The following is a 27,984-nucleotide window of genomic DNA, read 5'->3' as shown; positions in this document are numbered from 1 at the left end:
AAGTAGTACATGCATGTTATGAAAAACAAACAGAACCAAAGTATGTCGGATTAAAAGATGATTTTTTCATCTTTATTCCTTCCTCCTATTCACAGTTCAATTTACATCTTTACTCCACGGTCCATCTACCTGTGTATACACACACAGGTGCAGTTTTTTAAAAATGGTCTTAAATCTTAAAGATACTGTCCTGCAGCTGCTTTTCTCCCATCGACGCGACGTTGTGTGTGTCTTGGGTGCTAGGACAGTGGGGCCCACCCTACTGGGGATGCAGGGGCCTGTGTGGCCCTCCACCGTGTGGATGGATCAAAATGGACTGAGCCACCGCCTTTCAGATGGGCACTCATGTTGTCTGTGTTCATTTGCTTTCACAGACAGTGCGGTCTGAGCTTTCTTGCTCACGGAGACTTGTGCTCATGAGCGAAGAAGGAATCCTGAGAGGAAACTGGCCGGATGAAAGGAAATGAGAATTTTAAAATCATGACAGATACACTGAATTGTCCAAAAGTCGGCACGACTTTTACTTTCTCTCCAACAGCGTCCGAGAGTGTCCATTTCCCCACATCCTCACCCAGATTGGAGGGTTCCGTCTTTAAACTGTTACGGCTTATGATTTTAAAAGCAGCCATTTCAGTGACCTCCCCTCTTCCTTTTCATTTCAAATCCTTTAACTTAAGTTTCTTCTTTTTCTTTTTTTTTTCCAGCCAAAGGAAGGGCCTGGTTTGGACGGAGCATCTGCTCCAAGGAGCCCCTGGAAGCCGGGGCCCCCCGGGGAGAAGTCCAGGCAGGCACCGCGGAAGGACGGTTCTAACCAGGTTCCCACCAGCTGTCGCGGGGCAGGCTCGGCGGGGGCCCTGAGCTCCTCGGACGGCGCCCCGGAAGACGAGGGGGGCTTCCAGACCGTGAGGGCCACAGTGTTTGAGCATCACGTGGAGAGACACACGGTGGCTGACCAGTCGGGACGCTATCCCCCAGCCACACCCCCTGGCGCTGTGACCCACGTCTCGGAGCCCCGACCCAGGCCCAAGAGAGGCTCGTGGCTGGGGAAGGACCCTCCAGAAAAGACGACCCTCAAGAAAGAGAGCTCCAGGTGGTCGGAAAACCCCGACACCGAGACAGTGGGACGGACTCCCCTTTTGAATGGTGACCCCAAACCAGATCACACGCCTCTCCCGGCAAGGCCTCCTCTGGGCGAGCAACGCAGTAGCCACCCCTTCCTGAAGTGCTTGGAGCACCCTCCCAGGTCACAGCGGGTTGAGCCCAAGTACGACGTCATGCACACAGTGGGGGAGCGTGCGCACAGTGAGGCTGTCCCCACGGCGCCGGAGGAGAAAGCCGTGGGGCTCCGGAGCGGCAGCGGCAGGTCCCGTCTCTCGCTGAAGGGGAGGCAGCTGTCCCCCGAGGTCGCCCCCGCTGACCCAGAGCGCAGGCCGGACAGCCAGGCGGGCTCCGTCCAAAGGGCCAGTCTGCTTTGGGAAGCCCAAGGGACGCAGGAGGTCAGCGGGCCCATCCCGGACCCCCGAGAGCCGCAGGGCACGTTCGGGGGCAGCGGCCTGTCGCCCACGTGGAGAGGTGGGGCGGCCGGGGGCTGGCACAGAGCCACGCTGGTGGTCAGCGATGACATCAGCCCTGCGGTCCCCAGCGAGCGCTCAGCCAGGCCCTGTGGCCCTGAGGCCGCCGGTGTGAGGACCGTCCAGGCCGCCAGCAGCGAGGCCCAGCACCAGGGGCCCGAAGGGGCCAGGAACAAGCCAGGAGGCTGTGCTTCCGCCGGAGAAAGGGCTGCTCCCCGCGGCTGCCCTCCCGACGCCCCTTCCAGAGCCAAGGGGGAGCCCTCGGACCTCCGAGCACGGCCACCCCCTGACGGGCTTGTGCAGAAAGGGCCCCGAGTGGTGGCTGCCGGGGAGGCTGAGCGGAGGCCGGCCCCGGCCCCGGAGCCTGAAGTCAGGATGCGCAGGGGGAGCCCCGGGGACCAGAGATTCGACAAGTGGAGACGGCGGACATTGCCCCACGACGTGAAGTTTGAGGAGTTCAGCTTCCTGGCTTCAGAGGGGGAGCAGCCGGGCCCTGATGATCTGAGCCCCACCGCAGGCGCCGCGAGGAAACGTCTACCATCCCGTAACAGGGCGGAGGCCCGGGAGGCGGACCCGGCTGTTTCCCGGGACCCGGCCCTCCCAGCTGTGAGCCCAGGGCCGTCTGGGGAACCCAAGGCCACCTTTTTTGCGGTGACATATCAGATTCCTGATGCTCAAAAGGCAAAGGGTGTTGTTAAGCCAGGGCCCGAAAGCTTGACGGAACATTCTAGAAAAATAGCTCCGCCTCCATCGCCTCATCCTTTAACTTCCACGTTGGTTTCTCCCAACCCTGAAGAGCCACTGGAGACCGTGGGCAGTAAGAGCCGGGCACAGGGCAGACGGCGTGACAGCGCCAGCTTTTCAAACACGCTTAAACCAACAGATGTTTCATCGCCTCCTGGGGACAGAATTCTGGATCTTTCCACCGAGAGAATCTTCGATGCAGACGCTGTATGTGTCTATCGGCGACCAGAAGGCCACACTGGGTTTCAGAATGACTGGAGGGAAGGTGGGAGCAAGACGTCCCCCAGTAGCGCTCCCCAAACCATCAGAAGGAGGAGCGAGGTGGTCAGCGAGACGTCCCCGGGCAAAGTCACAGGTGGCTACAGATCCAGTGTTCTTGACATTGACGCCCTGATGGCCGAGTACAAGAAGCCAGAGGCTCCTGAGCGGATGGAGGGGCCGCCCGCAGAGCCTGGCTGGGCCCAGGAGCGGCCAGGCCAGCGAGGCGGGGTGGAGCGAAGGCGGAGGAGCCTGAAGGAGGGGCCCGAAGATGAGGGTCCCCGGAAACAAGCCAGTTTTGGTGAAACAAACCACGGTTCTAGTCCAGCCTCTGGCAGGCAGCTGGCCGAGAGCCCGGGGGCCGCCACGAGCCCCAAACTCAGCTCTCCTCTGTGGGCTCTGCCGCCCGGGGCTCCTGAAAAACAGCCAGGGGCCTCTCCCGTCCCCGGGGGTCCCGGGAAGAAGGGCTCAGGAATCGCTGAGGACGAGGCCAAGGCCTTTGCTAGTAAACATCACAGTGCAAAGCATCAGGATTACCCGGCCGCCTGGGAGGACCCCAGCCGTGGAGCCGGTGTGTGGGCCAAATCCTCCCCAGCGGACAAGAAGAAAGGGACCCCGAGGAAATGCACTGGGCGGGGAGAGGAGGGCCGTGTGGCCCAGTGGGGTGACCACCCGCTGGACTGTGGCAGGTCACCGCTGGACGTCAAAAGGGCCTATTCGGAGAAGGGTGCCCCTGCCAAAATCCGGGAGGGCCTGTCCATCATGCAGGAAGCCAGAGAGAGGAGGCGAGAGCAGCCCAAAGGGAGGCCCAGCCTCCCTGGGGAGAGTTCGGAGGCCAAGGAAACCAAAATGGGGCCCTGTCGGCGGGACTCGGGGACTCGAGACAGTCAAAAGGTGAGTATGAAGGCTGTTTCTGTGTTGTGAGACGCTGGTTACACATGAAGGCCAGGGGTATCAACTCAGAACCTACGTGGGCCAGGGGGGTAAGGAAATGAGAGTCGGCCTGGGTGTGAGACTCTAGCGCAGTGGTTCTCAACCTTCCTAATGCCGCGACCCTTTCATACAGCTCCTCATGTTGTGGTGACCCCCCAACCACAAAATTATTTTCATTGCTACTTCATCACTGTCATTTTGCTACTGTTATGAATCGTCATGTAAATATCTGACATGCAGGATGTATTTTCATTGTTACAAACTGAACATAAAGCATAGTGATTAATCACAAAAACAATATGTAATTATATATGTGTTTTCCGATGGTCTTAGGCGACCCCTGTGAAAGGGTCTTTCGACCCCCAAAGGAGTCGCGACCCACAGGTTGAGAACCGCTGCTCTAGGGAGTGGTGGGGATTGTGGCTAATGGAAAGCTCATGCCTTGTCTGAAGGGACAAGTGCTGCTCATTTCCTGCTGGTTCTTGACAAGTGGGAATGGTGGTCCTGAGAGGGCAGGTCTGGTTTATCAAGAGAATCTGAAAAAGCAATCCAGGTTTTTCCCCCATGAAATGAGGACAGCTTACTAAAAAATTCTGTTCATTCCAAATGAATAAAAAGGAAAGTGTCTGCTGGCTCCATTTAGCCACGAGTTTGAAACCTCTGGCCTAGAATGATGATAATAGTAGGTATCATTTATTGAGCACCTGCTGTATTCCAGTGTGTTGTGTCAAGTTCATTATTGTATCCCAGAGGTCAGCATTCTGCTTGACATTTTGTGAACGTTCAAGAAATATTAGTTGAGTGTGTGAATGAGCCATCTTATGTGAGCCTCGTATGGCAATCCCTCTTTTGGGTTTGGGTTTTCACAGAAGCAGGTTCTGGAAAGTATTGTTTTAAGAGGTGATCCTCAGAGGAGCTGGAAGAGGAGTGGAGGGGGGAGGCAGGGAAGGGAAGGCAGGTGATGAAGGTACCACTCTGGGCCACTAACCCTCATTCTCACTGGAGGCCTCGGGGAAGCAGCATAGACCACTTCCGAGTTGTCCTGTCCAAGGGGCGAGGAACCTGGAGTATTTATTTTCTGGTTTGCTTCTGTCTTTGCCTGAGGCTGTTTTCAGGGCTTTTTAACGTTCAGACTCTTCCATCCTGCCTGGCGCCATGCTCAGTAATGGAAGGAAAAACCCTCACACACCCTGGCTGGTGTGGCTCAGTGGTTGAGTGTCAACATATGAACCAGGAGGTCACAGTTCAATTCCCAGTCAGGGCACATGCCTGGGTTGCAGGCGCAATCTCCAGTGGGGTGTGTGCAGGAGGCAGCCAATCGATGATGTTCTTCTTTCATCATGTTTCTAACTCTCTATATCCCTCTCCCTTCCTCTATCTCTAAAAATCAATAAAAACATTATATATATATATATATATATATATATATATATATGTATATGTATATTTTTTTAAAAAGAGAGAGGGGGTCCAACCTGGAAAGGGATGCTGTGGAAATGCAACAATAGAATTATATCAACGGAGATCATGAGATGAAGGTTCACCCAAGGTTAGGGGTGGAGTTTGGCTTTGAACCCACCTCTGCCACTTACCAGCTGTGTGTAAAGCAGGAACTTGGCCTCCTCGAGCCTCAGTTCCCCACCAGAGTTAACAGGGATCCCTGCCTCAAAGTCCTGTTCCTAGGCTGAATGGAGATAAAGCACCCAGCACACGCTGGGCACCCATTGGGCATGAGTTCAGGGCCTGCCCCTGGCTTCTGCACAGGTGCTTCTCAAGAGGGCCACCTGTCCCCACCCCCGGGGTTCTTGTGGGAGCGCAGGGAGAGGGAGGAGACCAGGGAAATGCGACACTGAGGCTGTTTGCAGTGCCTCCTCGGGGCCCTGCTGGCAGCGGAGCCGACAGGGTGGAGGGCCCGCCGGCCTTGGACACCCGCCCCGGGTGTGCGGGCCCAGCAGCGCTGTTGTCAGGGGATCTGTTTCCTCACTAAGGACTGGGAGGCCTTGGACCAGCTCCCGTTGCTCTCCTCTCTTGCCCAAAGATATCTTGTTCTTCATCTTTAAAAAGTGAAAACCCACACATGCAATACAGAAGTGCACAAGGTTGGTTGCTAAAAATTCAGACCTTACAAAAGTGCCTAAAATAGTGTTCCCCCCGGTACCCCATCCCCTTTTCTGTCCCCCAGATGCAGCCAATGGGGCAGTTTTTGATGTCCTGTGGGACTCTCCTACATGACAGATTGTCGGTCATATATATTTACTTATAATCGTTGTATTTTCCTTATTGCAGAAGGTAGTGCATGCTTGTGTAAAACCTAAAATATTATAGAAACAGACGGTTTAGAAAATCTCCCCCGAAAGGATGAGTCTGGTGCAGGAACTGGGGCACGCCCCTCCAGGCCCATTCACGCTTCTCAGTCTTGCACAGTTGGCCCTCAGGGCCCATTTGACAAAGCTTGAGACTTTCTCTGTTGTGACAACTGGGGGAGAGTGTGATCCCCGCATCTAGTGGCTGGAGACCAGGGTTGCCGCCCAGCCCCTCCAATGCCCAGGACGGCCCTACTGCAGACAGTCATCAGCCTCACGGCGACGAACACGGCTCCCAGGCTGAGGAGCCCTGGACTAGACACAGACAGAGGTAACGCTGAGTCTAGGAAACAGGGCAACATTCTTCAGAGCATCTGACAACATGCCTTTTTTTTTTTTAACTTAACAGTAAAAGACAGTTCTATTACCTCATTTTGAGTGGCTGCAAAGTATCTTATTATGAGATTGAGCCCCAACTTTTTTATCCAGATTCTTGTTGATGGACATTTGGGTGGGTTCCAGTTTGGGGGTTAGAAGCAGGATGTATGTCGTTGAGCATTTTGAGGCACATCTTTGCTTCCTCGGTGAGGACTTCATGATTCACAGCCAGTCCTGCTCATGTACTGTGCATGAGCGTGATTGTAATTAAAGTGCTCCCTCCCTCCCTCCTCCTCTCCCCCCCTTCTTCCCTTCCTCTCTTTTTTTCACTTAACTAACATTTATCGAAACTTTGTCCCACGCCCGATTATTGTATTTCACGTAATTAAATTACTTATTTTTGTTTCAGAAGACAGAATGTTTTCACATGGCTCTAAAAATATTTAAAGGTATGGAGTAAAAATTCCCCCATACCTCCCCACCCAGTAATTACTTCCATTCTTGTTTGTGCAAATTCCTTTAGAGTTTCTTTCTGAAAATACAAGCAAGTAGGAATGCATATTCTTGGTTTTGCCTCATTTTCCCCCCCACAAAAGAGCATTCTGTGCAAGTGGTTGAAGCTTTGGTCGCCTGTGGGAGGAACCCCCTAAAAGAAGGCGATGCAGGGGCCTCACCCCAGACCAGTTCGATTGGGATCTCGGGGGTGGGGTCCGCCTTTGTTTGCTGTAGACGCTCCCAGGGGATTCTCGGGGTGAGGGTTTCTGCTGAACCCACAGAGCGGCCACTTGCCTTTTTTCGTAAACGCATCTTGGAGAGTTTCTGGATTCAGCCCACGGAGAGGGCTCATGCCTTCTGGTTGCTGCACGGGTGGGCACACTGAGGCTCAGAGAGGTCTGCCTGGGTGGCCTGAGTCACAGCTGGTGTGTACGTACCTTGTGCGTGCCCACGAACCTTGTGCGTGCCCACGAACCTTGTGCGTGCCCACGTACCTTGTGCGTGCCCACGTACCTTGTGCGTGCCTACGTCATTGTGCGCATGCGCAGGTTCAGCCGGCCCTCGAATGACGTCATTCCGTTCAGCGTCGTAACCAGGAGAGAGAAAAATGGCTTCCCTGCCCCGGCCACTGTCTGTGGAGTTTGCACGCTCCCCCGTGTCCGCGTGGGCTTCTCCGGGTCCCCGGTTTCCCCCCTCGCTGCAGAGGTGTGCGCGCTGGGCTACTCGGTGGGTCTGCATCGTCCCCGCCTTGGTGAGTACGGGTGTGCGCGGCCCTGGGACGGACAGGTGTCCTGTCCAGGGTGGGTGCCGTCTTGGGCCCCGAGCTGCCGAGAGAGCCCACGAACTGGAGTAATGGGTTGGAAAATCATCTTGTGTGTTGTTGTTGTTTTTTAATCTTTACCCGAGGAATGAAGATATTTTTTTCCATTGAGTTTTAGAAAGAGTGGAAGGGAGCCTCCGGGGGCGGGGATTGAACCTGCTCTCCAGGTGGGTGCCCTTGGTGGCGAATGGAACCTGCGACCCTCTGGGGCACAGGCCCAGCCTAACCCTGGAGCCTGGCTAGCCAGGGCCATCATCTTGTTTGTAGTCATCTTTCTTAAACGTATTTATAGCTCACATTTATTTCTGTGCTTAATATGAGATGTTTGGGGTCTTTATTTCGAGGTGTGGGGATGTTTTTGTGACCAGATACATGTCCTAGGAACTTTTGTTTAGATCAGTGAGCCTGTGGTCCAGCTGGTGTCGTGATCCCTTGTTTCGCTTACAGTCAGTTTCCCAGGCCCTCGGGCTACGCTCAGTGTGGACGTAGTGTACGTGCGTGGGTTCAGGATGGCGGTGGCCTGTGCAGGGGTGGACGCGGTTGTCAGGTTGTCATTTGCAGGACCCGCTGGTTCGCCCCGCAGCGGGGCTGTCCCACTTCGCATCCTCACCGCGAACAACAGGGCCCGTTGCCCTCGGCCTTGCCAGCCGGGTGTGGCCTCAGACTCTGGGGCGAACGGCCCCAATGAGTGCCCCGCGCCCTCCTCTTGTCCCGAGGCTGAGGCCGCCTGTATTTCCCTCCTGTAACCCGCTTGCTTACCCTCCGCCCGCTTTTTTTCATTCAGCTCTTTAGGAGGAAGATGAGCCCTTTGTGCTCTTCTGATTTGATGTCTCCCCGGACTGCCACTTGGGCAGAGCCGGGACGGGGCCCTAGCTTTGTGAATTCCTGGCTGTGCCACTCTGGGCACTTGGCCAGACCTTTCTGAGCCTCAGTTTCCTCATCTGCAGAATGGGGATCCTCCCTGCTTCACGGACTTGTTGGGGGTTTATCAGGAAATCATGTGTGGTCCAGCCCCAGGCCCCGGGGCCTGATGGGAAGGAGGTTTGAGGAGCTACACTTCCAGGTTAAGCTTCATGCCTTCACTTATTTGCTACATTTAGTCAGTGTTCTCACCCCAGGCCAAGTCCTGCTCCGCACGCACCTGCCTAAAGTTTAGACCTTCCCCTGAGATGCGGGGAAACTGGGAAGGACCAGCCAGGGAGGGACGAGGAGACCCAGAGAGTCTCATACGGCATCAAAGAAAGACTCTGAGGCAAGAGATCGGGAATCCAGCCTCGCTCTTCGCTGGTGCTGTGTGTCCCTCAGCAGGCGCCATCGCTCTCCGGGCTGCCCTGCCCTTATCTGTGTGGGGAGAGTAGGAAACATGTAAAATCCATCCTGGAGTCTTGTGTGTACTGGCCTGTGAATGTATCCTGTGTACATAGCTGAGAGGGAAAAGAATGACAGGATTCAGACTCGTGTCGGTAGGACTATTTACATACCTAGACATAGACTGTTTCTTTGTCTGTGCGTGTGTGCATATGTGTTTGGATGTATGGGGAGATGTCTAAATGAGGGCGCCCAGAGTTACCAGTGGCAGTAATAAGGCTGGATAACAGTTATGTGCTTCCTTTGACAGGAAGTCGGGGAGAAGAGTGTGAGACAAGTCAGGTGCCCAGGACCTGTACCCGTCCGCCCCCTGGTGGCAGCACTATGTCATGCACTTTCTGAGTGCAGATCCCAGCTTGGTTCTCCCCTGAACCTAGAAGCTGAATACTGTTATCATTGGTCTTTCTCCGCATGGTCAAGGATCAGAGAGATTAAGGCACTCACCTGAGCTCACACAGTTATTAAATGGCTGAGGCCGGGCTGAATCCAGACTTGCTGATCCTGCATATTACCTCCTTATCATTGAGACTGAGGGGTCAGAGTGTGTGTGTGGGGGGGGGGGGGGGGAGTGTTGGAGCTTTAATTTTATTTTTCCCCCTTTTAGGTACAGAGTGGACTTTCATGGTGCGACCTATTCGTCTTGCATCTGGCAAAGCCCCAGTAAAGTCCTTTCCTTGTGTCCTGTCTCAGGTGACATCACGAGACCTGGGGAGGGAGGAGGCCCTCCAGGACCGCGATCCGGCTCCCCAGCAGTTGTCCCCTGTGGCTTTGGGCCCCCGGAGGAGCCACAGCTTCTGCAAGGACAAGAGGAGCGGGGCCTTCGTGGTGAGTGATACCGGCGTAGCCGGAGTGGATGTGCAGGTGGTGCTGGTCCTCGGACACCACTGGGAATGTGGCCGTGTGGAGAGGCAGGGCTGGCCCGGGGGCATGAGGGGTCAAGGCCAGGCAGGCACCTGTCTGGGAGTAAGGTGTTGTTGTCCAGCCCGCCCGCTGCGGTTCCTGATGTGGAGGAGCTTTGGAGCTCTGCCGAGAAAGCCTTCCTCCCTCTCAGGTTTCTGGCCCAATGCGGAGAGGTAACCCCAGCTGCAGGCATGGACCCGTTAAGAGAACGTGTGCTGGGGTCTGAAAGTCCTGGGTTTGAATCCCGTCAGCCTCTCCTCTGTTTGAGCAATTTGCTTCGCTTCTCTGTACTTTAGTTTCTTCACTGGCAAATGGATCACGATCCTTAATTCTGCACCTTTGGGAGGACAGAGTAAGACTGTGCGTAGGGCCTAGCCCACAGCACAATCTCTGGTAGTGGTGGTCCCCGTGGGAGACGGTGTTAGGCTGGTGGAGCCAGGTCGCCGGGGTTCAGATCCTAGCTCTGCATGCAGATGGGCCTCTGGCCTCGGTTTCCTCGTTTGTAAAATGGGGATAATAATAGCGTCTACTTCACCGGGCGGATGTGGGGGGTCGGATAGGGTCATGTGGGGAGTGTTTAACATGGTTCCTAGTTCACTGCAAACACCTTAGTAAGTGTTATTGTTATTGTTATTATTACTGTTTTTGCGTCTCCTTGGGCCAGCACCTCCTCTCCCTCGGCCTGTTTCCGCACCTGTGGAAGGAGGCGGGTCAGTGATGCAGCAGGACCCAAGGAAGCTCCCTCCTCCAGAGCCTGTGTCCCCAAATGGGTTCCAGGCTTCACCACCTCTGATTTTCAGTGATTTCCTTTCCTTTTCTGTTTTTGGACTTTAGTTCCATGAACTAAAGATCTGCCGAGCACTACGCTTGCTCAGGAGGTCCCTCCCGGGCCCCGGGCCCCTGCGGGGGCCTCTACAATAGGTGTTTCTTTAATGAGGCAGCTCTAGTCCTGCTCACAGGTCCTTTTTGCTCGCACAGTTTCGCGCATGTCAGCAATGCCTGTGCCCGGTCTCATGTCTCTGAGATATGGGATCCCCCAGGATGTAAATCCTAGGCCCATTCCTCCCAGCTTTATGGCCATGAGCAAGAAACTTCACTTCCCCAACTTTGGCTTCCTCCTCTGTAAAATGGGGTGAAGAGGGCACCCCAGTAGGGTTTGTGCAGGGACCTGGTGGGATAATGGCTGCAACAGAGTTAAAAAGCCGCCCGTGGGGCTGGGGCGGCAGAGCCAGAGGAATGGACCTCTGGAGTCATCTGCCGAGCAGCCCCGGAGAGTTTCCCGGCACCAGATCTCAGCCACAGGCTTGCAGGCTCTCATACATTTGAAACCTGCCCGGTGTTTCTGTCGAAGGCTCCCTTCCACTGAGTTCTGTCTTACCCTTTCCTCCATTCACTCTCCAGTGCACCGACTCAGCTTATCTGATCGTACTTGAACTTTTGTGTGTGGGGGTAAAGACAAAGGTTATAGAGAGAAAGCATTTAAAACCGGTCTTTTTATAGTCTTGGCACACTGGCACCCACCCTGGTCTCCCGGCTCCTCCTCTTCCACTCGCTGCCATTGAGGTGCCTTTGTCCTTGGAGTCCTGGCATGGCTTGCCTTGGCGCCGTCCTTCAGGCCCCCAGGTCCCTGCCCCACTGCTGCCTGCTTGATTTCTCTCCTTCAGAGGTGGGTGGGTGGGGCCTGAACCTCACAGGCTAGGGTGGAAGATCTAATTTCTCTGCTTCCAGGATTCATGCCTGCAATTCTAGGGAGTGGCCACCAGGAGGTGCTGATGTTCAGCTCACTTTCTGATGGCTTCAAAGCCTGACTGTGGGACCTTAGCATTGGGCTTTGCAGGCTGAAAGAAGTGGGTTCATGTTCCAGTTCTGCCACTGTGTGACCCTGAGTAAGTGACTTCAGGGACCTCCTTGAACCTCAGTTTTTCTCCCCTAAAATGAGGATCGTCCTATCTGGCCGCAAGAGTATTTTTGTGAGCAGTGAGATTACTCAGCACTCAGAATGGTCAGTGGTCACTTTTCCTTCTTTCTCCCAATCTCCTTCCTTTTTCCCATATCTCCACCTCCTCTTCTAGCTCCCTTTCCCTTCCTCTTCCTCCTAGCTCCCTCTCTTCCTCTGCTCTCCTTTTTTCCTCATTTTTCAACTCTCTCATTATAAATGGGGAAACTGAGGCCCAGAGAGAGGCCTGACTTGGCCAGAGTGACCCTCCAGGTGGGGCCTGGGGTCCTGTGCCCTGGGCCCTGCTGGTAGCCCCTGCTCCTCTGGCGGTAGGTTGGACTGCGTTTTGAGGGGGGTTCACTGACAAATGTCTGCTTTCATTCCCACACTGTGTTATGAATGATTTTGTGCTGTTGGTTTCCAATTTAGGGTCAGATTCTTCCCTGTTTCTGAGACTGTGTCTCAGACCTTGCTGGGCTGTCTCCATGTGGAGGAGTCTCACAGAGGAGGGACACGTGTGGGAAATCTCAAAGGATGAGCCGGTGTTTGCCATTTGGGTGTGGTCTGGGAAGAGGTGGTTTGCCCAATGGAAGGAGCAGACTGGGCAAAGGTTTAGGGGCGAGACACCGCTCTACGCGAGGGACATGTTCCAGAGTCCAGGGGACAGCCTTGGGGAAGGGACTTGGCCGAGGCTCATACAATAGGCAGGCACCACAGGCAGGACTCCATGTTTGGTGACATCAGAAATGACCTGAGCATCCTCCAGGGGCTGTTCTGTCTGCAGTTTCTCTCTTTCCCCCATCCTATCTCCCAGATTAAGTAAGGCATCACTTTCCTTGTGCGGTGTTCAAGAGTGGCCACCAGGGGGCAAGATGGAGGCGATCTAAATAGTACATTTTATTACTTCTTTTTAACCCCTTCTGCATTCGGACCTCTCTAAACCTGAAAAAGCCATGTTTCACGACCATTTACATTATTTTTAATGCATGCCAGGCTTAGGCACATGTGTCACTCAGCTCTGTTACCCATCAGGCTTCTTGTCAGTTTCCATTTACAAGCCAGACATCAGAGCTTTTGGGCTGAGGTGGGGACAGTTTTTCTGCAGCCTCACTGCCCTGGCCACCCTTCCCCCATTTGTCTTCACTGATGGCTCATCCCCCTCCTCCCCCTCCTCCCCCTCATCATCATCCTCCTTCTCCTCCTCCCTTTTCTCCTCCTCTTCCTCCCCCTCTTCCTCCTCCTCTTCCCCCTCCTCCTCCTTCTCATCCCCTCCTTCTCTTCCTCCTCCTCCTTCTTCTCCTCCTCTTCCTTTTCCTCCCCCTTCTCCCCTCCCTCCCCTTCCTCCTCCTCCCTCTTTTCCTCCTCCTTTCCTCCCCTTCTTTTCCTCCCTCCCCTTCCTCCTCCTCCCCCTTCTCCCCCTCCATCTCTTCCTCTTTCATTCTTCTCCTCCTCCCCTCCCAAAGCTTATAAAGGTATAATGTACAGATTATGAAATTCTCTCATTTTAAGTGTATGATTTAATACTTTATAGTAAATTTACAAAGGTGCACAGCCATCACCCCTATCTAATTCCAGAAACTTTTCATCACCCCAGGGAGAAACCCGTCTCCATTAGCAGTCACTCCCTGCCTCCCTACCCCCAGCCCCCGGAGACCTCTGATCTGCCCTCTCCACCGGTTTGCCGTGTCTGGTGTGCCCTGCATGGCACATGTTCTTCACGCCTGACGTCTTTCCCCAAGGCCAAGGACATGCCTCTGGTGCAGCTGCTTTGTAGCCTGTCGGCCCTCCGTGCTGGACTGGCTCCTTCTTGTCTTTGTCACATTCCTGCCCCGGCCTCCCCTGTGGACCCCTGTGCATGGTCCAGAGAACTGCTGGCTGCACACGAGGGGGTGACAAGTGTTTTCCTTTCTTTTTTTCCAGTTGTGTGTTTGAAGTGATTTCAAACATCCTGCCGTTGACACACCTGAAAGTTAGCGTGGGTGGTGTGCGGGCAGGTAAATAGCCATCCCAGACAGTGATCAGAGGAAACGGAACTTATTTAAGGAAAAGGGGGTGGAGCTGGGATATCCAAAGGGAAATGGGGCCATGGAGGCAGGTTCAGGGGTCAGCCCAGGATGAGCTGCCGCTGCCCATGGCTCCCTTGGTTGCAAGTCTCCTGGGGTCCCTTAGAGGTTAGTGGATGTGTGCGTATGGGGAATGGCAGGGGCGTGCTCCTTTGTCCTGAGCATATTTGTCTTTCTTGCAGGTGGAACTCTTAGGGGAGGTCTCAGGGGAGGGTCTTAATAGAATTAATTCATCAGCCTTGCAGGTGCATCCTTTCAGGGTCCTGTCTCCCCTGATTGGTCGGCACCAGGGCAGGGGGTCATTAGTCAATGCAGCTGGTCCTGAGGCAGCCACGGGGCATTTGTCTGGGTTTGCTGCTTTTCTGGGCCTGGAGCTGAGCTACACCAAGGCCTAGGTGTTATCTTTAGGGAGGAAGGTCAGGGGTCTAAACCGGCTGACCAGTGACATGCTAGGGGACCATAGGTTACCCCGGGGCCGAGGTTCTTGTTTTCCCAGGTTTGCCCCTTGTTCGGCATCCAGGGCCTTCTGCCCTGATAAGCTTCTGTCCCTGGCCCATCCTCCTTGCTCTGGGCGGTTCTAACACCCTGTGCAGTGGCTCTGCCCTCGTGGGATGAGCTCAGAGGTACCTGTTTGGAGTCGGTAATCCCTGGCCCTGATGGGCTGACCCAGCATGGGCCCCTCCTTGTTACCCTGCCAGCCAGCATGGCTGAACTGATAGGACAACAGGAAGCCGTGGCTGAGATGTTTGGAGTGCTTACTGAGCTCTTGGCTCTGAGCATGTAACCACGTATGACCTCATTTCCCCTGCTAGTGACCCTGTGGGGCAGGCAGGCACTGTCGTCACCCCTAATTTTCTTGAGGGAACAGAGAGGTTAACACCCCCCGCCACACACACACACACACATCACACAGCTAGCTGGTGCTGGGCAAGGATTTGAACACAGGCCGTCTGCCCTCAGCGTCCACACCCTCGCTAGTGCCCTGGCTGCCTCTAGGAGACATGCCATCCTCTCCTAGGCCTGTAAATTCGGATGCCTGTGTCCTGGCTGGTGTGGCTCAGTTGGTTGGGCATCGTCCCTTGCACTGAAAGGTCGCTGGTTCGATTTCTGGTCAGGGCACGTGCCTGGGTTGCATTTTTGATCCCCGGTAGGTGGTGTGCAGGAGGCAGCCAATGGATGTTTCCTTCTCACATTGATTTCTCTCCCTCTCTCTCTCTCTCTCTCTCTTCCTCTTTCTCTCTCCCCCCCCCCCCCCCCCCTTCCTCTCTCTCAAAATCCATTTTAAAGCCTTCAGATGCTGGGAGGGCCAGCATGTGGTCTGGGCCAGGGCTGTGGGGAGTGGGAGGAATGAGGTGGATCCAGGCCCCAGACAGTAGGTGCAGTGCCTGCCTGTCCCCACACAGGAATGCGGACCCATGGGGAGGCCATCCTGCCGTCTTTATAGAGAAGCCAGGGGTCTGCATTGCCACATGAAATTCTTCTGATGCCTAAATGTTGGCAACTAATTAAAAAAACAGAACAGTGCACCTGCCTTCTCTGTCCTCTTCTTCACCCCCCCCCCCCCCCCCCGGCCCAAAACTAACACCCAGGCAAAATCACTCCCGGGAGGGGGAGCCAGTTTTCTGTCTGTTTGGTGTGTGTATGTGTTTTGTTTTGGGAATGCTGATGTCAATTTAAAAACCTCCCATCTTTTTTATGGATGGGAGTTTCTGCCAAAAGCTAAGCACGTTGAGTGCATTTACAGGCTGGTTTGGACAGTCCGTCTTTTTTTGGAAGGAATGAATAATGTTAATAAGAATTGTCCCAGGACCTGCTGCGGCCAGGTGTTGCGTTAGGATGAGGGCAGCCAGGCTGACGGGGTGGGCCCTGGGAGAGCTGACCTGGGAGGAGAGGTTGAAGGAGGAATTACCAAGAGGAAGAATGTTCCCCCAAAGAGGTGCTCTGGGACCCCGCGGGGTGGGGTTGGGGGGGGGCTGCCTTTGGCCTGACTAGAGGCTGCGGAGGAGGCAGGAGGGTTGGGTCTCCAGCTGGAGACCTCACCAGGAATAGGAGCAAAGGAGTGAAGAGGAAGGGGGAGCACATTCTCTTTCAGGGCTGCCATGGGAGTTACCACACCCTTGACAGCCTAAAACAATAGCTATTTATTCTCTCACAGCTTCGAGGCCAGAAGTCAGGAATCGAGGTGTCAGCAAGGGTAGGACCCTGCTCCTTGCAGGGATACTGAGGAGGCCCCTCCTGCCTCTTGCAGCTCCTGGGGCCCCAGGCGTTCCCAGCATGCCCCAGTCCTGCCTCTGTCCCCACCTGTCCTGGGTTTGTGACTTCCCTTCAGGCTCTTACATTATTCTCACTGGATTTAGGGCCCATACCAGGACATCCTGGACGATCTCATTTCAACACCCTTAACTTGGTTATATCGATAAAGATCTTTTTCCAGTTAAGGTGCTGGGCTGACACATCTTTCTGAGGGCCTCTTTCCAGGAATAGCAGAGCAAGAGCCCTGAGGGTGGGCGGGGCGGAGGTGGTGGAGGTGGGCAAGGTGTGTGGGGGGAGAGAGCCGTTTGTTGGGGAGCCAGGGAAGGCTTCCAGTGTGTGGGGTACCGTTGTCACTTTAGTGCAGGTGGTTTTCCTGGCCAGAGGAGAAGGGTCCCACGGCGCAGGGTGGGGCCGGCTGACCAGAGGGATAACCCAGACTAGGTAGGGGTCACTTCCACCTGGGGTGAGGGGTGCGGTGGGGGGCCTCTGCTTTGGGAGGAAAGGGCCACCTGTGTCACTGTTCCGTTAGCCCCTCAGTTAGCAGGGCCCAGCTCCCAGACTTTACTGTTATGTAGTCAACAACCCCCCTGCACACGCGCGCGCGCACACACACACCCACACACACCCCAGCTACGTAGCTGGCCTGCAGGGGCCAGCCCAGCTAGTGGGGTGGGGGGCGGGGAGTGAGCAGGGCTCGGCCTTCCAGCTGCACTGTGTGTGTTGGGGGAGGAGGGCGGGGAGGGGGAATGGGGGAGTGAGCAGGGTCTGGCCTTCTGACTGCACTGTGGTGTGTGTGTGTGTGGGGGGGGTGATAGGGGAGTGAGCAGGGTCTGGCCTTCTGACTGCACTGTGGTGTGTGTGTGTGTGTGTGTGTGTGGTGGGGGGAGATGGGGGAGTGAGCAGGGTCTGGCCTTCTGACTGCACTGTGGTGTGTGTGTGGGGGGGGGGGGAGATGGGGGAGTGAGCAGGGTCTGGCCTTCTGACTGCACTGTGTGTGTGTGTGTGTGTGTGTGTGTGGTGGGGGGAGATGGGGGAGTGAGCAGGGTCTGGCCTTCTGACTGCACTGTGTGTGTGTGTGTGTGGGGGGGTGATAGGGGAGTGAGCAGGGTCTGGCCTTCTGACTGCACTGTGTGTGTGTGTGTGTGTGTGTGTGGTGGGGGGAGATGGGGGAGTGAGCAGGGTCTGGCCTTCTGACTGCACTGTGTGTGTGTGTGTGTGGGGGGGTGATAGGGGAGTGAGCAGGGTCTGGCCTTCTGACTGCACTGTGTGTGTGTGTGTGGGGGGGGGAGATGGGGGAGTGAGCAGGGTCTGGCCTTCTGACTGCACTGTGGTGTGTGTGTGTGTGGGGGGGGGTGATAGGGGAGTGAGCAGGGTCTGGCCTTCTGACTGCACTGTGGTGTGTGTGTGTGGGGGGGGGGTGATAGGGGAGTGAGCAGGGTCTGGCCTTCTGACTGCACTGTGGTGTGTGTGTGTGTGTGTGTGTGTGTGGTGGGGGGAGATGGGGGAGTGAGCAGGGTCTGGCCTTCTGACTGCACTGTGTGTGTGTGTGTGGGGGGGGGAGATGGGGAGTGAGCAGGGTCTGGCCTTCTGACTGCACTGTGGTGTGTGTGTGTGTGGGGGGGGGTGATAGGGGAGTGAGCAGGGTCTGGCCTTCTGACTGCACTGTGGTGTGTGTGTGTGTGGGGGGGGTGATAGGGGAGTGAGCAGGGTCTGGCCTTCTGACTGCACTGTGGTGTGTGTGTGTGTGGGGGGGGTGATAGGGGAGTGAGCAGGGTCTGGCCTTCTGACTGCACTGTGGTGTGTGTGTGTGTGGGGGGGAGATGGGGGAGTGAGCAGGGTCTGGCCTTCTGACTGCACTGTGTGTGGGCGGGGGGGGGGGGAGATGGGGGAGTGAGCAGGGTCTGGCCTTCTGACTGCACTGTGTGTGTGTGTGTGTGTGTGTGTGTGTGTGTGTGTGTGTGTTGGGGGTGGGGGGATGATGGGGGAGTGAGCAGGGCTCGGCCTCCCGGCTGCACTCTCACTGGGCAGTGAGTGCTGGGCCCATGGCCTGCGGATGTGGTGCTGAGATGGAGGAAGCCACAGGCGGCTTGCGAAGAGCTTTGAAGTTTGCTGTGGTTTCCTCAGCCGCTGAGCTCAGCTTCTCCCTGGTGTCCAGGGGATTTCCTGCCAGTGGCTGTGCCTCTGCCCATGCTGGGCCGGGGCTGAAGCATGTGGACCAGATGGGCCCAGGGGCCGGCGGAGCGGGAGCTGGCACCCTCTGCCAAGTGCCTGCACCCCTTCCTCTTCTTCCTCCTCGGAAAGGGGGGCTCTTGGCAGGGGCTCTGGGGCTGCCCTCGTGCTGAGGAGCCACACACCCCGATGCCTTTGAACTTCGGCCTCTTCCTCTGGCTGGTGGGCAGGATAAGGCCTCCCAGTGCGAGCGCTTAAGTGTGTGTGGCCTAAGCTCGGTGTGTGATTCTACCTCATGCACCCGAACAAGGCGCCCTCCCATTGCACAGAAGGGGCACCCGAGGCTCAGAGCGGTGCAGGGACTTGGCAGGATCATGCTCCTGTGAAGGAGGCGTCTAAGCTAGGTCAGCTTGGGGTGGCCTTGGGAGCTGTAATTTGCATTCTTAGTCCCTGAAAATGGATGCCCCTCCCACCCCCATGGTGCAGTGGGCAGATGGTGACCCTGAGAGCTGGTCTCTCCCGTCCTCAGGACCCCACCCTCTCAGGAGTGAACGGAGTCCAGGACTCATGGTCAGGAGGCCTGCATTCCAGCCTTGGCTCGTTTTCTAACACGCTGTGTGGCCTTGACCCATCAGTCCCCTCTGGGCCTCGGTTTTTCCCTCTGTGTAATGGGGACAACCAGTGCTCCTTCCATGGCTGCTCAGCAGTGTAGCGGGAACCTGACTGAGGCCAGAAGGGACTGTGTGACCCGACAGGATCCTGAGCTCATTTATTTCCTTTCTGAGTCAGGAGCTGGGGGCCCTCCCCCTCCGTGTGCAGTTTGGGGAGAAACCACACACCCGGCTACTCACAGGTTCCCTCACACCGTGCGTGCACACACGCCAGCACACACATCCACACACTAGCACAGACACACCCTTGTGTAAAACTCACATTCGCACACACATATGCTGGCTCTTCCTGCCACCCAGCTGGGAACCCTGCCATCCCCCAGCACCTCCAGGAGGGCTTTAGGAGGAGCCACCCCTGGCCCCGCCCTGCTGGACAGGCCACCAGAGGTGCTGCAGGCGGGGCTCACGGGTTCACAGGCTCATGGGACCTGAGCAGTGGCTCCCCGCCCGGCAGGCAGCGTGGCCATTAGCAGGGCGCAGGGTGTCTGGCTGGTCCCCTGGCTGCCAGCCGGCCTCTGAATGATTCATGCCGCCGTGAACTTGATTCCTGCGTGACCAGCCCAGAGGGAAGAGCCGCCCCCTCCTGAGGAAAACGGGAAGCACTCGGATGTGCTCTGCACAGCCGGGCGGCAGGCGATGGAGTACTATTACTGCCCCAGCCTCCTGAAGCTCCTGCGCTACTTCTGGGTGAGTGGCGCCCTGCTGCCACTTCTCCTCTCCTCCTTCCTTCTCCTCCTCCTCCTCCTCCTCCTCACACCAAGTTTGCCTGTGGGCTCTGCCTGCCAGCGCAGTCTCTGTTTTCTTTAACAAATGGTGGTGGTTTCAAGGAGCAGGGGTGTTGGGGAAGGGAGGGGGGCTGTGGAAGAGCAGGGAATCCTGACTCTCTTGGGACCAGTGGCCCACAGGCCGTCACAAGTGGCCTGAGGGACGGGGGAAACCAGAAAAACAAGGACAGCTTTGGTGAGTTTTCCCGAGAGTGACATTTCTTTGATTTAAAGGGCTCTTCTGTATTCTGAAATGATATCCTCTTGCTTTTGTGTGTGTGTGAAAATGCCCGGCTTTTATGAGATGAGAAGAGATTTCGTTTCCTTTCAGTGAACTTACTGAGCAAACGGAAAAGGGGGAACCCTCATGTTGTTGCGTTCCCTCCTCTATAACAGAAAACCCCCCCGAAACTTTTTCTGGCGAAATGCCAAAGGCAGGGAACCCATGAGGAAGTGGCTTTGGGGTATGAAGTGCTTTTCAAATCTTGTTCTGACTCTGAGGCTGACCTGCTGTGTGTCCCTGACAAGTCGCTTCCCCTCTCTGGGCCTCTGTTTTTTTCATCTGTGACACTACAGGGTGGGCAGTGGGTGATGGTGGTTTAGAGGACATTCATCTGGTCTCCGTGATCAAAGGGGCTTAATGAGGAATTGTCACGGGTGGACCTTGGAGTTTTCTAGAACATTTGCCAGTGTTGAGAACGCCCAAAAGGGGAAAGACTTGGAAAATATTATTTTTCCTCCTGCTGAATGTTTGCAAATACTTCAGATGCCTCTCACCCAGGGAATTTTCCGGAGGCCCTAAAAATACACTTTTAGGAGACGTCCGTCAGCCGCTTCTCCCCCAGGGTGGGCCCTCCCTCCCGGGCCCCTGGAGCAGTTGAAAAACAGGAGCCCCTCCTGGTCCATTTCCTTGGATTATTGACCTTTGGACCTGGTCATGTTACACCTGTAGGGTGACATATAGTGACTTAGTTTTGTGTTTTTTTAATTCTAAGAACAGTCTATGGACATGGTAGACAACTTGGAAAGTCCCGAAGAGCATGAGGAAGAGATGTTGCCCACAATCGCCTGTGTTTTTGAACTCTGCCGTCCGCAGGGTCCTCGGGGCTTGATGTGCCCGCTGGGTGTCAGACTGTGGGCCTGGTGTCAGGGAGGCTGTGATATTGTGATTCATAATAAGAAATATCGCTCCAGCTGGTGTTGCTCAGTTGGTTGAGCATCATCCCGTGTACTGAGGGGTTGTAGGCTTGATTCCCGGTCAGGGCATGTGCCAGCTTGTGGGCTCGATCCCTGGTAGGGGCTGTGCAGGAGGACGCTGAACAATGTTTCTCATATCAGTGTTGCTCTCCCTCTCCCTTCCTCTCTAAGAAAAACAAAACAAAACTATTCTTTAAAAATATGTACAGCCCTAACCGGTTTGGCTCAGTGGATAGAGCGTCAGCCTGCGGACTGAAGGGTCCCAGGTTCGATTCCGGTCAAGGGCATGTACCTTGGTTGCGGGTACATCCCCAGTGGGGGGTGTGCAGGAGGCAGCTGATCGATGTTTCTCTCTCATCGATGTTTCTAACTCTGTATCCCTCTCCCTTCCTCTCTGTAAAAAATCAACAAAATATATATATTTTTAAAAAGATGTTTAAAATATATATATTTAGCCCCCCCTCTCCCCCACCTTTCAGTTACAGCCCTCTTTGTGCCTGACAGCCCTGGAAGCCACTAAAACCTGTGGCATTGCCTAAGTGATCAGAGCAATAAAGATGTCTTGATATTCATAACAAATCCCCTTAAGCCACACCTGAGTTAAGGATGGCAGCTGGTTGCCAGGGAAACCAACCAATGATGAGAGGGTGGGAACTTTCAGTCCCAGCCCTGACCTCCAGGGAGGGGAGGGGACTGGAGGTTGAATCGGTCACCAGTGGCTAGTGATGTAATCAATCATGCCTATATATTGAAGCCCCTTAAAAACCTAAAAGGATGGGGTTCAGGAGCTTCTGGGTTGGTGAATACAGAGATTCAGGGAGAGGTACACACTCAGAGAGAAGCTCCGCCCCTTCCCACATACCTTGCCCCGGGCACCTCTGCCATCTGGCTCTTTCTGAGCTGAAGCCTGGTCATCTAATTCGTAACATGTCTCTCTGAGTTCTGAGAGCCACTTTAGCAAATCAGTGGAATCCAAGGAGGGGGTCATGGGAGCCTCTGATTTCTAGCCAGTCGCTCAGAAATACAGGTGACAACCTAGAGTTGTCACTGGTGTCTGACGTGTGTGTGTGTGTGGGGGGGGGCGGGAAGGGGGTCCTGCGGAGAGGGTGTCTTGTGGGATGAGCCCTTCTTCACCTGTGGGATCTGACGCTGACTTCAGACGAGAGTGTGAAAGTTGGTTTAAATTGTAGGACACCCGGCTGGTATCGGAGAATTGCTTGGTGGTGTTGGAATTGGTGTCAGATTCGGAGGTGCGCTCAGAGACGACTGAGGTGCAGGCTGCCATCCCCAGGAACGGGGAGCTCAGTGTGGGTGCTAGGAGCATCAGCAGCTGGCTACCAGTGTATAGTCATTCAACACACACTGAGCAGCAGCAGTTCAGAGCCGGGGTCAGGTGCTGGGAGCACAGGGTGAGCAATCCAGACATGGTCACTGACCCGTAGGACTTGCAGTCTGGTGTCGACATGGACCCTGCACAAGACATTAGAGCAAAGACCATGTGTGTGCGAGGATGGGGCCATGCCCAGAGCTGTGGGGACACGGTCTCATCGTGGGGTTCCACGAGCACCCAAGGAAGCCAAACTCTGGGGGATACACAGTGATGCTGTGGTGGGGAAGGGGAAGGGTGTGGTGGGCAGAGGGAACAGCATGTGCAAAGGGCTGGGATGGGTGTGAGAAAACGCCAGACCCATTGGCATGCTTGTGGTGGGCCCAGGAACCGGCACACAGTCTGGCGGGTGGGAGGTGGGAGGGAGGACTCAGGGGCCGCTTTGGGGGTAGACAGAGACACCACTCCCCTCACTGGCTTTGCCCTTGGGCACATCTTTGCTTCTCTGAGCCTCAGTTTCCCCATCTGAACTATGAAGAGGTAAGGCGAGACGGTTTAGAAGGTTTTTCCTGGGTGTGAAGCCAGGAGAGATTTCCACTCAGTCACCAGCCTCCTGTGGGTGACGAGGTCCCAGAGCATGCGGGCTCGCTGCTGGTTTTGCAATGTGCCTACGATTTCCTCATCCCTCCGGGTCACGGAAGATGGCCCGGCTCACACGTAGCAGATTCGCCTGGTGTCTGGAATGCTAAGCCAGGCACTCTTGCTTGTTGAGCTCCGGGGGAAGCTCGGGAATGCGGAAGATCCACAGGCTTCGGATGGCGACCAAGCCAGGTGGCCTTGGGCAGGCCCCTTGTCCTCCCCAGGCCTCAGCTTCGTCGTCTGCAAAGTGGGGACACGCTGCCTTCCTGTCTTCTATTTGGGACATTCCTGTGACCCCTGGAAGCTGCTCCCCAGCTCATGTTAGCTCCTCTTTCCCAGGAAGCGGGTTTGATTGAGTGGAACCAACGAACCAGGAACTGCTGCCCAGGTCCCAGGTGGTGGCTGGCGGTCTCCCCGCCCGACTGCAGCTTTGCATGGGAATGTGCATCACCCATTGTCCCTCAGCCCCGTCCTTCCTCCCTGCTCGCATGTTTCTGTCTCCTCTTCTCAGGGTCTTCACTGACACCTCTGGCTAAAACAGTGCCCCCCACTCCCCTACTAGTTTAAATGAGACTTCATTTTGGAATGCTTTAGATTTATAGACAGTCAGGCTGCAATGAGAGTAGAGGAAATTCCAGTGTTCCCCTCATGTTAGCGTCTTACCGTAACCAGGGCATCACCATAGGTGCAATTCTGTGAACCAAACTGCAGATTTTATTCCGGTGGTGCTTATCCCGGGCCGACCTTCAGGGCACATTTGACTATGTCTCCTGGCATCATTTGATAGTCACAACCAGGGGGATGCTACTAGTGGCTGGTGGATAGAAGCTGGGGGTGATGCCAGACATCCTACAGGGCACAGGGCAGCACCCCCACCTCCACCACCAAGAAGGGCCTGGCCCCAAATGCCACAGCCCCAAGGCTGAGAAACGCTGCCCCCTTCACCAGATTTCGACTGGTGTCCGGGATCCCACGTCATGTTTGCCTCTGTGAGTTTCATCCATAGGTGAGCCTGGCTGGCTGCTCGAGAGTGCATGAGCGATGCCGGGTACACACAGCTCTCTGTGCGTGCCCACGGATGACAGGAACGCACCAATGTTATTTAAAAATGCTTTGCAAACGTGCTGTTGGATGGCGCCTCACAGGCTCACCTGTCGTCATCCTGGACGCATTCGCCGTGCCCCTGTGGTCAGGCACTTAGGTGGCTCCTGGGCTGTCACGATCTACAGTTCAGTGATGATTCCGCTCCGCCTCAGGCCTCTGCTCACCCTTCATGTCACTCCCCACGTCCACGCCTCAGAAGTGGGCCAGGTGTGGGCTGCAGCCGGCTTCTGCCGAGTCGTCATTTGTTGTGGGATGTCAGCGGCTTCCTGTGGGCGGCCCGCGTCCGCTGTGTAGCTGTGGGTCTGCTCCAGGGGCAGAAGCCACCCGCCCCTGCTGTCAGGCCCCCGTCACCGGCGGCATCAGCTGGGAAGTGGGGGAGGAAGATCAAGTGTCTTTTTCAGATCATTAGTAACTGTAGCTGGTGGCCACGGCTGTTTTGAGTTACTTAATCTCCCCTGTTGCTGAGATAACCGAGCCAGGCGGTCCCAGCACCGGTGGCCTTGCCGGGACACTGGCATCAAGATGGCTGCTGTGGTTGTCAATTACAGCGATGGTAGTAGTAATAGATATGGTACCTCCCCCCCCCACAAACCCCCCGAGCACGCTCAGCATCCTGGGTGCCTCATCGTATCCTCTCGGGGACCCTCTGGGTAGATCTCATGATTATCCCCACGTTGCATTTAGGAAACCAGAGAGGTTTAGCAGCTCACCTAAGGTCCCCCAGCCAGGAAGTGTTGGACGGAGCCTGTATTGGAGCCCGGCTCTCCCTCTGTGTCATTTAACTACTTCATTGGGTTGGATCTTCTGGTTTCTCAGATGGGGAAACCGAGGCCTAGGGCTGGAGGCAGCTTACCAGCCCACAGGAGAGCTTTTTATTCACGTCCAGCTCTGCAGGGCGGAGGGTTTTGGAAGGATATCACCCTGGGCCAACCTGGGCTCTGGAGGGAGAGGGCGCTGGCCGAGAATCCCAGCTTCGTCCAAAGCAAGTCACATCGCCACTCTGAGCCTCAGTTTCCCACCTGTGAGTGGGTGGTCAGGCCCACCTCCCAGGACGGTGCTGGGGATCAGCTTAGATAGGGGGCACAGCATCCTGACCCGGGGCAGGACTTAGTGTCTAGAGACTCTAGACCAGGGATGGGCAAACTTTTTGACTCGAGGCCCACAATGGGTTCTTAAACTGGACCGGAGGGCCGGAACAAAAGCATGGATGGAGTGTTTGTGTGAACTAATATAAATTCAAAGTAAACATCATTACATAAAAGGGTACGGTCTTTTTTTTTTTTTAGTTTTATTCATTTCAAACCGGCCGGATCCGGCCCGCGGGCCATAGTTTGCCCACAGCTGCTCTAGACACAGGTATTCTTTTCTGTGCGGGTGGGATGTAACGGCGGTGAGCCTGGGAGGCTAGCGTGTGGCTGGCCACTTCCCGCTGCTCCATGTCACCTACGGCTAAGGAGGTTGCCGGAGGGTCCCGTCTGACAGCGCCTCCAGGAAGATGCCATGTGCTGTGGATTCCGAGACCCAGGACGGCCCCCTGAACTGTTGGCTGTGGTCCCTCGCCTGCCCTCCCAGGTGCCTCCTTGCCGGGCTTTGTGGTTGGAAGTCCCCTTCTCTATGGGATGAGGGGAAACCGCTTGGTCCTCCGCTGTGGTTGGTGAGCTGCGTCTCCCCGTGCTGGGCTCCATGGAAAAATGTCCAAATGTCTAAATATGGGGAGCCTGGCTGCTCTGTGCCCAGGCTTTCTTGCTACTGTTTGCTCAGCTGTATCCCTCCCCCAGGCTGTCATCACCACCAGGAATTAGAATAATGGTCTTGAGGCAACAGCATGGCTGCTTCCCTTTCCCTCCAAGCACTTCCCCACGTGGCATCTCGATTGGGCCTCACAGCTCCCCAAGAGGTGGGGCGTGTCATTGTCCTACAGGTGGGGAAACCCAGACTCCCTGAGGATGAGTGCCCACCTGATGTTGAACGGCTGCGGTGGAGATGCTGCCCTCGCTCCATTCTACAGGTGGCAAACCGACCATCTGAGAGGTTTAGAGACTCTCCCAGGCCCTAGACCCCATTAGTAAGGGCTTAGAAGCCAGGGAGCCTGGTGCCAACCCTGTCCTCTACTCCGCAACCGGGCTTAAAGGGCACCCACAACTCGAGTCAGATGCAGGCATCTCATGACGCAAGCTGTCCTGTGACCCAGACCTCAGGCCCAACTGAACGGCACAAAAATAGCCAGTTCTTCTCTTCTAACCGCACACGCTGCAGAGCCAAGCTAGACCCTCAGCACAAGCTGCAAGGCACCAAGACCTGAGATTCAGGAGCTAGTAATAAAAGTAACAGCGACAGCATCGCGTCACATTCAGGCTCCAGCCATTTCCATCCCCACAACCCCTTTGGCAGACTGGGTCGTTGGGGTGGTCCATCGGCCCACGTCTGCCGAGCACTTACTATGTGCCAGGCACTATAACAGGGCCTGGGGCCTCGGCAGTGAACGGGACAGACAACCTCCCTGCCTGGGGGAGGCTGGGTGCTGTAACCAAGCATATTACCTTCAGTGCCAGACTTCCCAAGTCCGAATCCCAGCTCCACCCCTATGATGGGACGGCTGAGCTTTCCTTACGGCACCTGCGGTGGGGCTCAGGTAATCTGGGCATCGCTGCTCCACAAAGAGTGCTTTGGGGCCAGGAGCTGAACTCCTCAAACTTCACATCGTGGGGTAACATCTGCCGTCTCTGCCTCTTGAATCTCTGGTCCCCTGGGCTCCCCCTCCGCATCCTGACTTCAGGCTTCTGGGCCGGGGCTGGCCTCTGTTTGCCCTCCCCAGCAGCTACCACGAGGGGCCCTTTCTGCACAAGCCTGTCAGCGTGCGGCAGTGCTCTGAACTTGTTGACTGAAATGTCCATTAGACACACAGTGTCGTCACATTCCCTGTCCTTCCCCAGCCTCACTTTTCCCATCTGTATAATGGGAAGGTGATTCCTGTCCTTCCCGTATCTAGAGGTGGTTGAGATGCTCGGGCAGGAATTTCAGAGGACTTCCCAGGAGGATTAAAACACCAAGCCCACGTCATGAGATTGCTTTACCCATTAGATATTTCCCGGCATTTCTGAGCCTCTAGGAAGAGGCACTCAGAGTCTTTTAAGCATGGCCAGGCCCCACTAACTCCCCTGTAGGGTTTATAAGAATTCAGCTGGACCCAGGCCAGTTCCCCCGGCATGTCCTTCATTGTGACAAGTTCCAACTCTTCTCCACCTGTTAGGGCCCCTCCAGCAGGACCATGGCCCCTGTAAGTCCATAGTATCCTTAACGTAAGGTGAAACGAGAGCCCTGAGATGCTGATGGCTCCCCTGGCTTGAAAGCCCCGCCTGGTCCTCAGGGGGCCTGGTCCTCAGGGGGCCTGGTCCTCAGGGGGCCGTGGCCAGCCTCGTGCTGTTGGGAACTCATGCGGATGGGCGCGGGAAGGAACCCTGCCCTCCGATGGAGGGCTTTCAGGCTGGCAGCCCTTGCTGTCCCAAGGGAGCGGTTGCTGAGTTTCAGACATTCCGGGCTTAGAGCAGTGAGAAGGGACACGCCGATCCTGTGACCGCTGAAAGGAATGATAAACGCAGGGTAGAAGCTCCAGAGGGGTGGGCATGTGGGCAGAACACTTCTGGGAGCCAGGAGTCTGGGGAGTAATTGCTATGTGACTGAGGCAGTTACTTGTCCTCTCTGCGCCTCAGTTTCTCTGTTGGCCCGATGAAATCTCGGAGTGGACTCTCCTTAAGGTCTGTTACTGTGTATGGTCTCCCAGTTCTAGGGCTCCAGTAAAGAATGTAGCTCTGGGGTCAGGCAGACCTGGGTTCAAATCCAGTCCTCCCTGCTGTGTGACCTTGAGCAAGTGGCTTCATGTCTCTGAGCCTCCGTTTTCTCATCTAGGGATGAGAAATCCCCCTTTCTTTTCAAGTGGGCATTATGTCAGCATCTCATTGTGGAGAACAATAGGGAGAGTGCAGGGCACATAGTAGGCTCTAATAAATGCGAGCTGTTATCTTTTTACATATCTTCCCAAGGGTTTTTATTATGTTGGTACAAGGTGCTGGCTGGCTGCCTCACAGGCAGGG

General features: G+C 55.6%; 1 protein-coding gene across 8 annotated transcripts in view; it reads left to right on the top strand.

Annotated features, from left to right (window-relative positions):
- Window positions 1-27,984, top strand: part of KIAA1671 (KIAA1671 ortholog) — a 135,220-nt gene that overhangs the window by 46,835 nt on the left and 60,401 nt on the right. For 6 of the 8 annotated variants that reach the window (XR_004974828.1, XM_036353656.1, XM_036353657.1 and 3 more), the window contains exons 4-5: window positions 705-3,467; window positions 9,561-9,695. Coding sequence is in view for 7 of the 8 variants with exons in the window: in XM_036353656.1 (XP_036209549.1) it covers window positions 705-3,467; window positions 9,561-9,695 (2,898 nt within the window). In the remaining variant the exon portion in view is untranslated. Of the gene's footprint in view, window positions 1-704; window positions 3,468-9,560; window positions 9,696-19,303; window positions 19,550-27,984 lie in introns of those variants that run through there. The other 2 variants (XM_036353655.1, XM_036353659.1) reach the window with 2 other exon arrangements.

Source organism: Myotis myotis, unplaced genomic scaffold, assembly GCF_014108235.1.
Source record: "Myotis myotis isolate mMyoMyo1 unplaced genomic scaffold, mMyoMyo1.p scaffold_m19_p_20, whole genome shotgun sequence".
In the NCBI taxonomy this organism is placed as follows: domain Eukaryota; kingdom Metazoa; phylum Chordata; class Mammalia; order Chiroptera; family Vespertilionidae; genus Myotis; species Myotis myotis.
The sequence above is the reverse complement of the archived record's forward strand: the minus strand, read 5'-3'. Positions and strand labels throughout refer to the sequence as shown.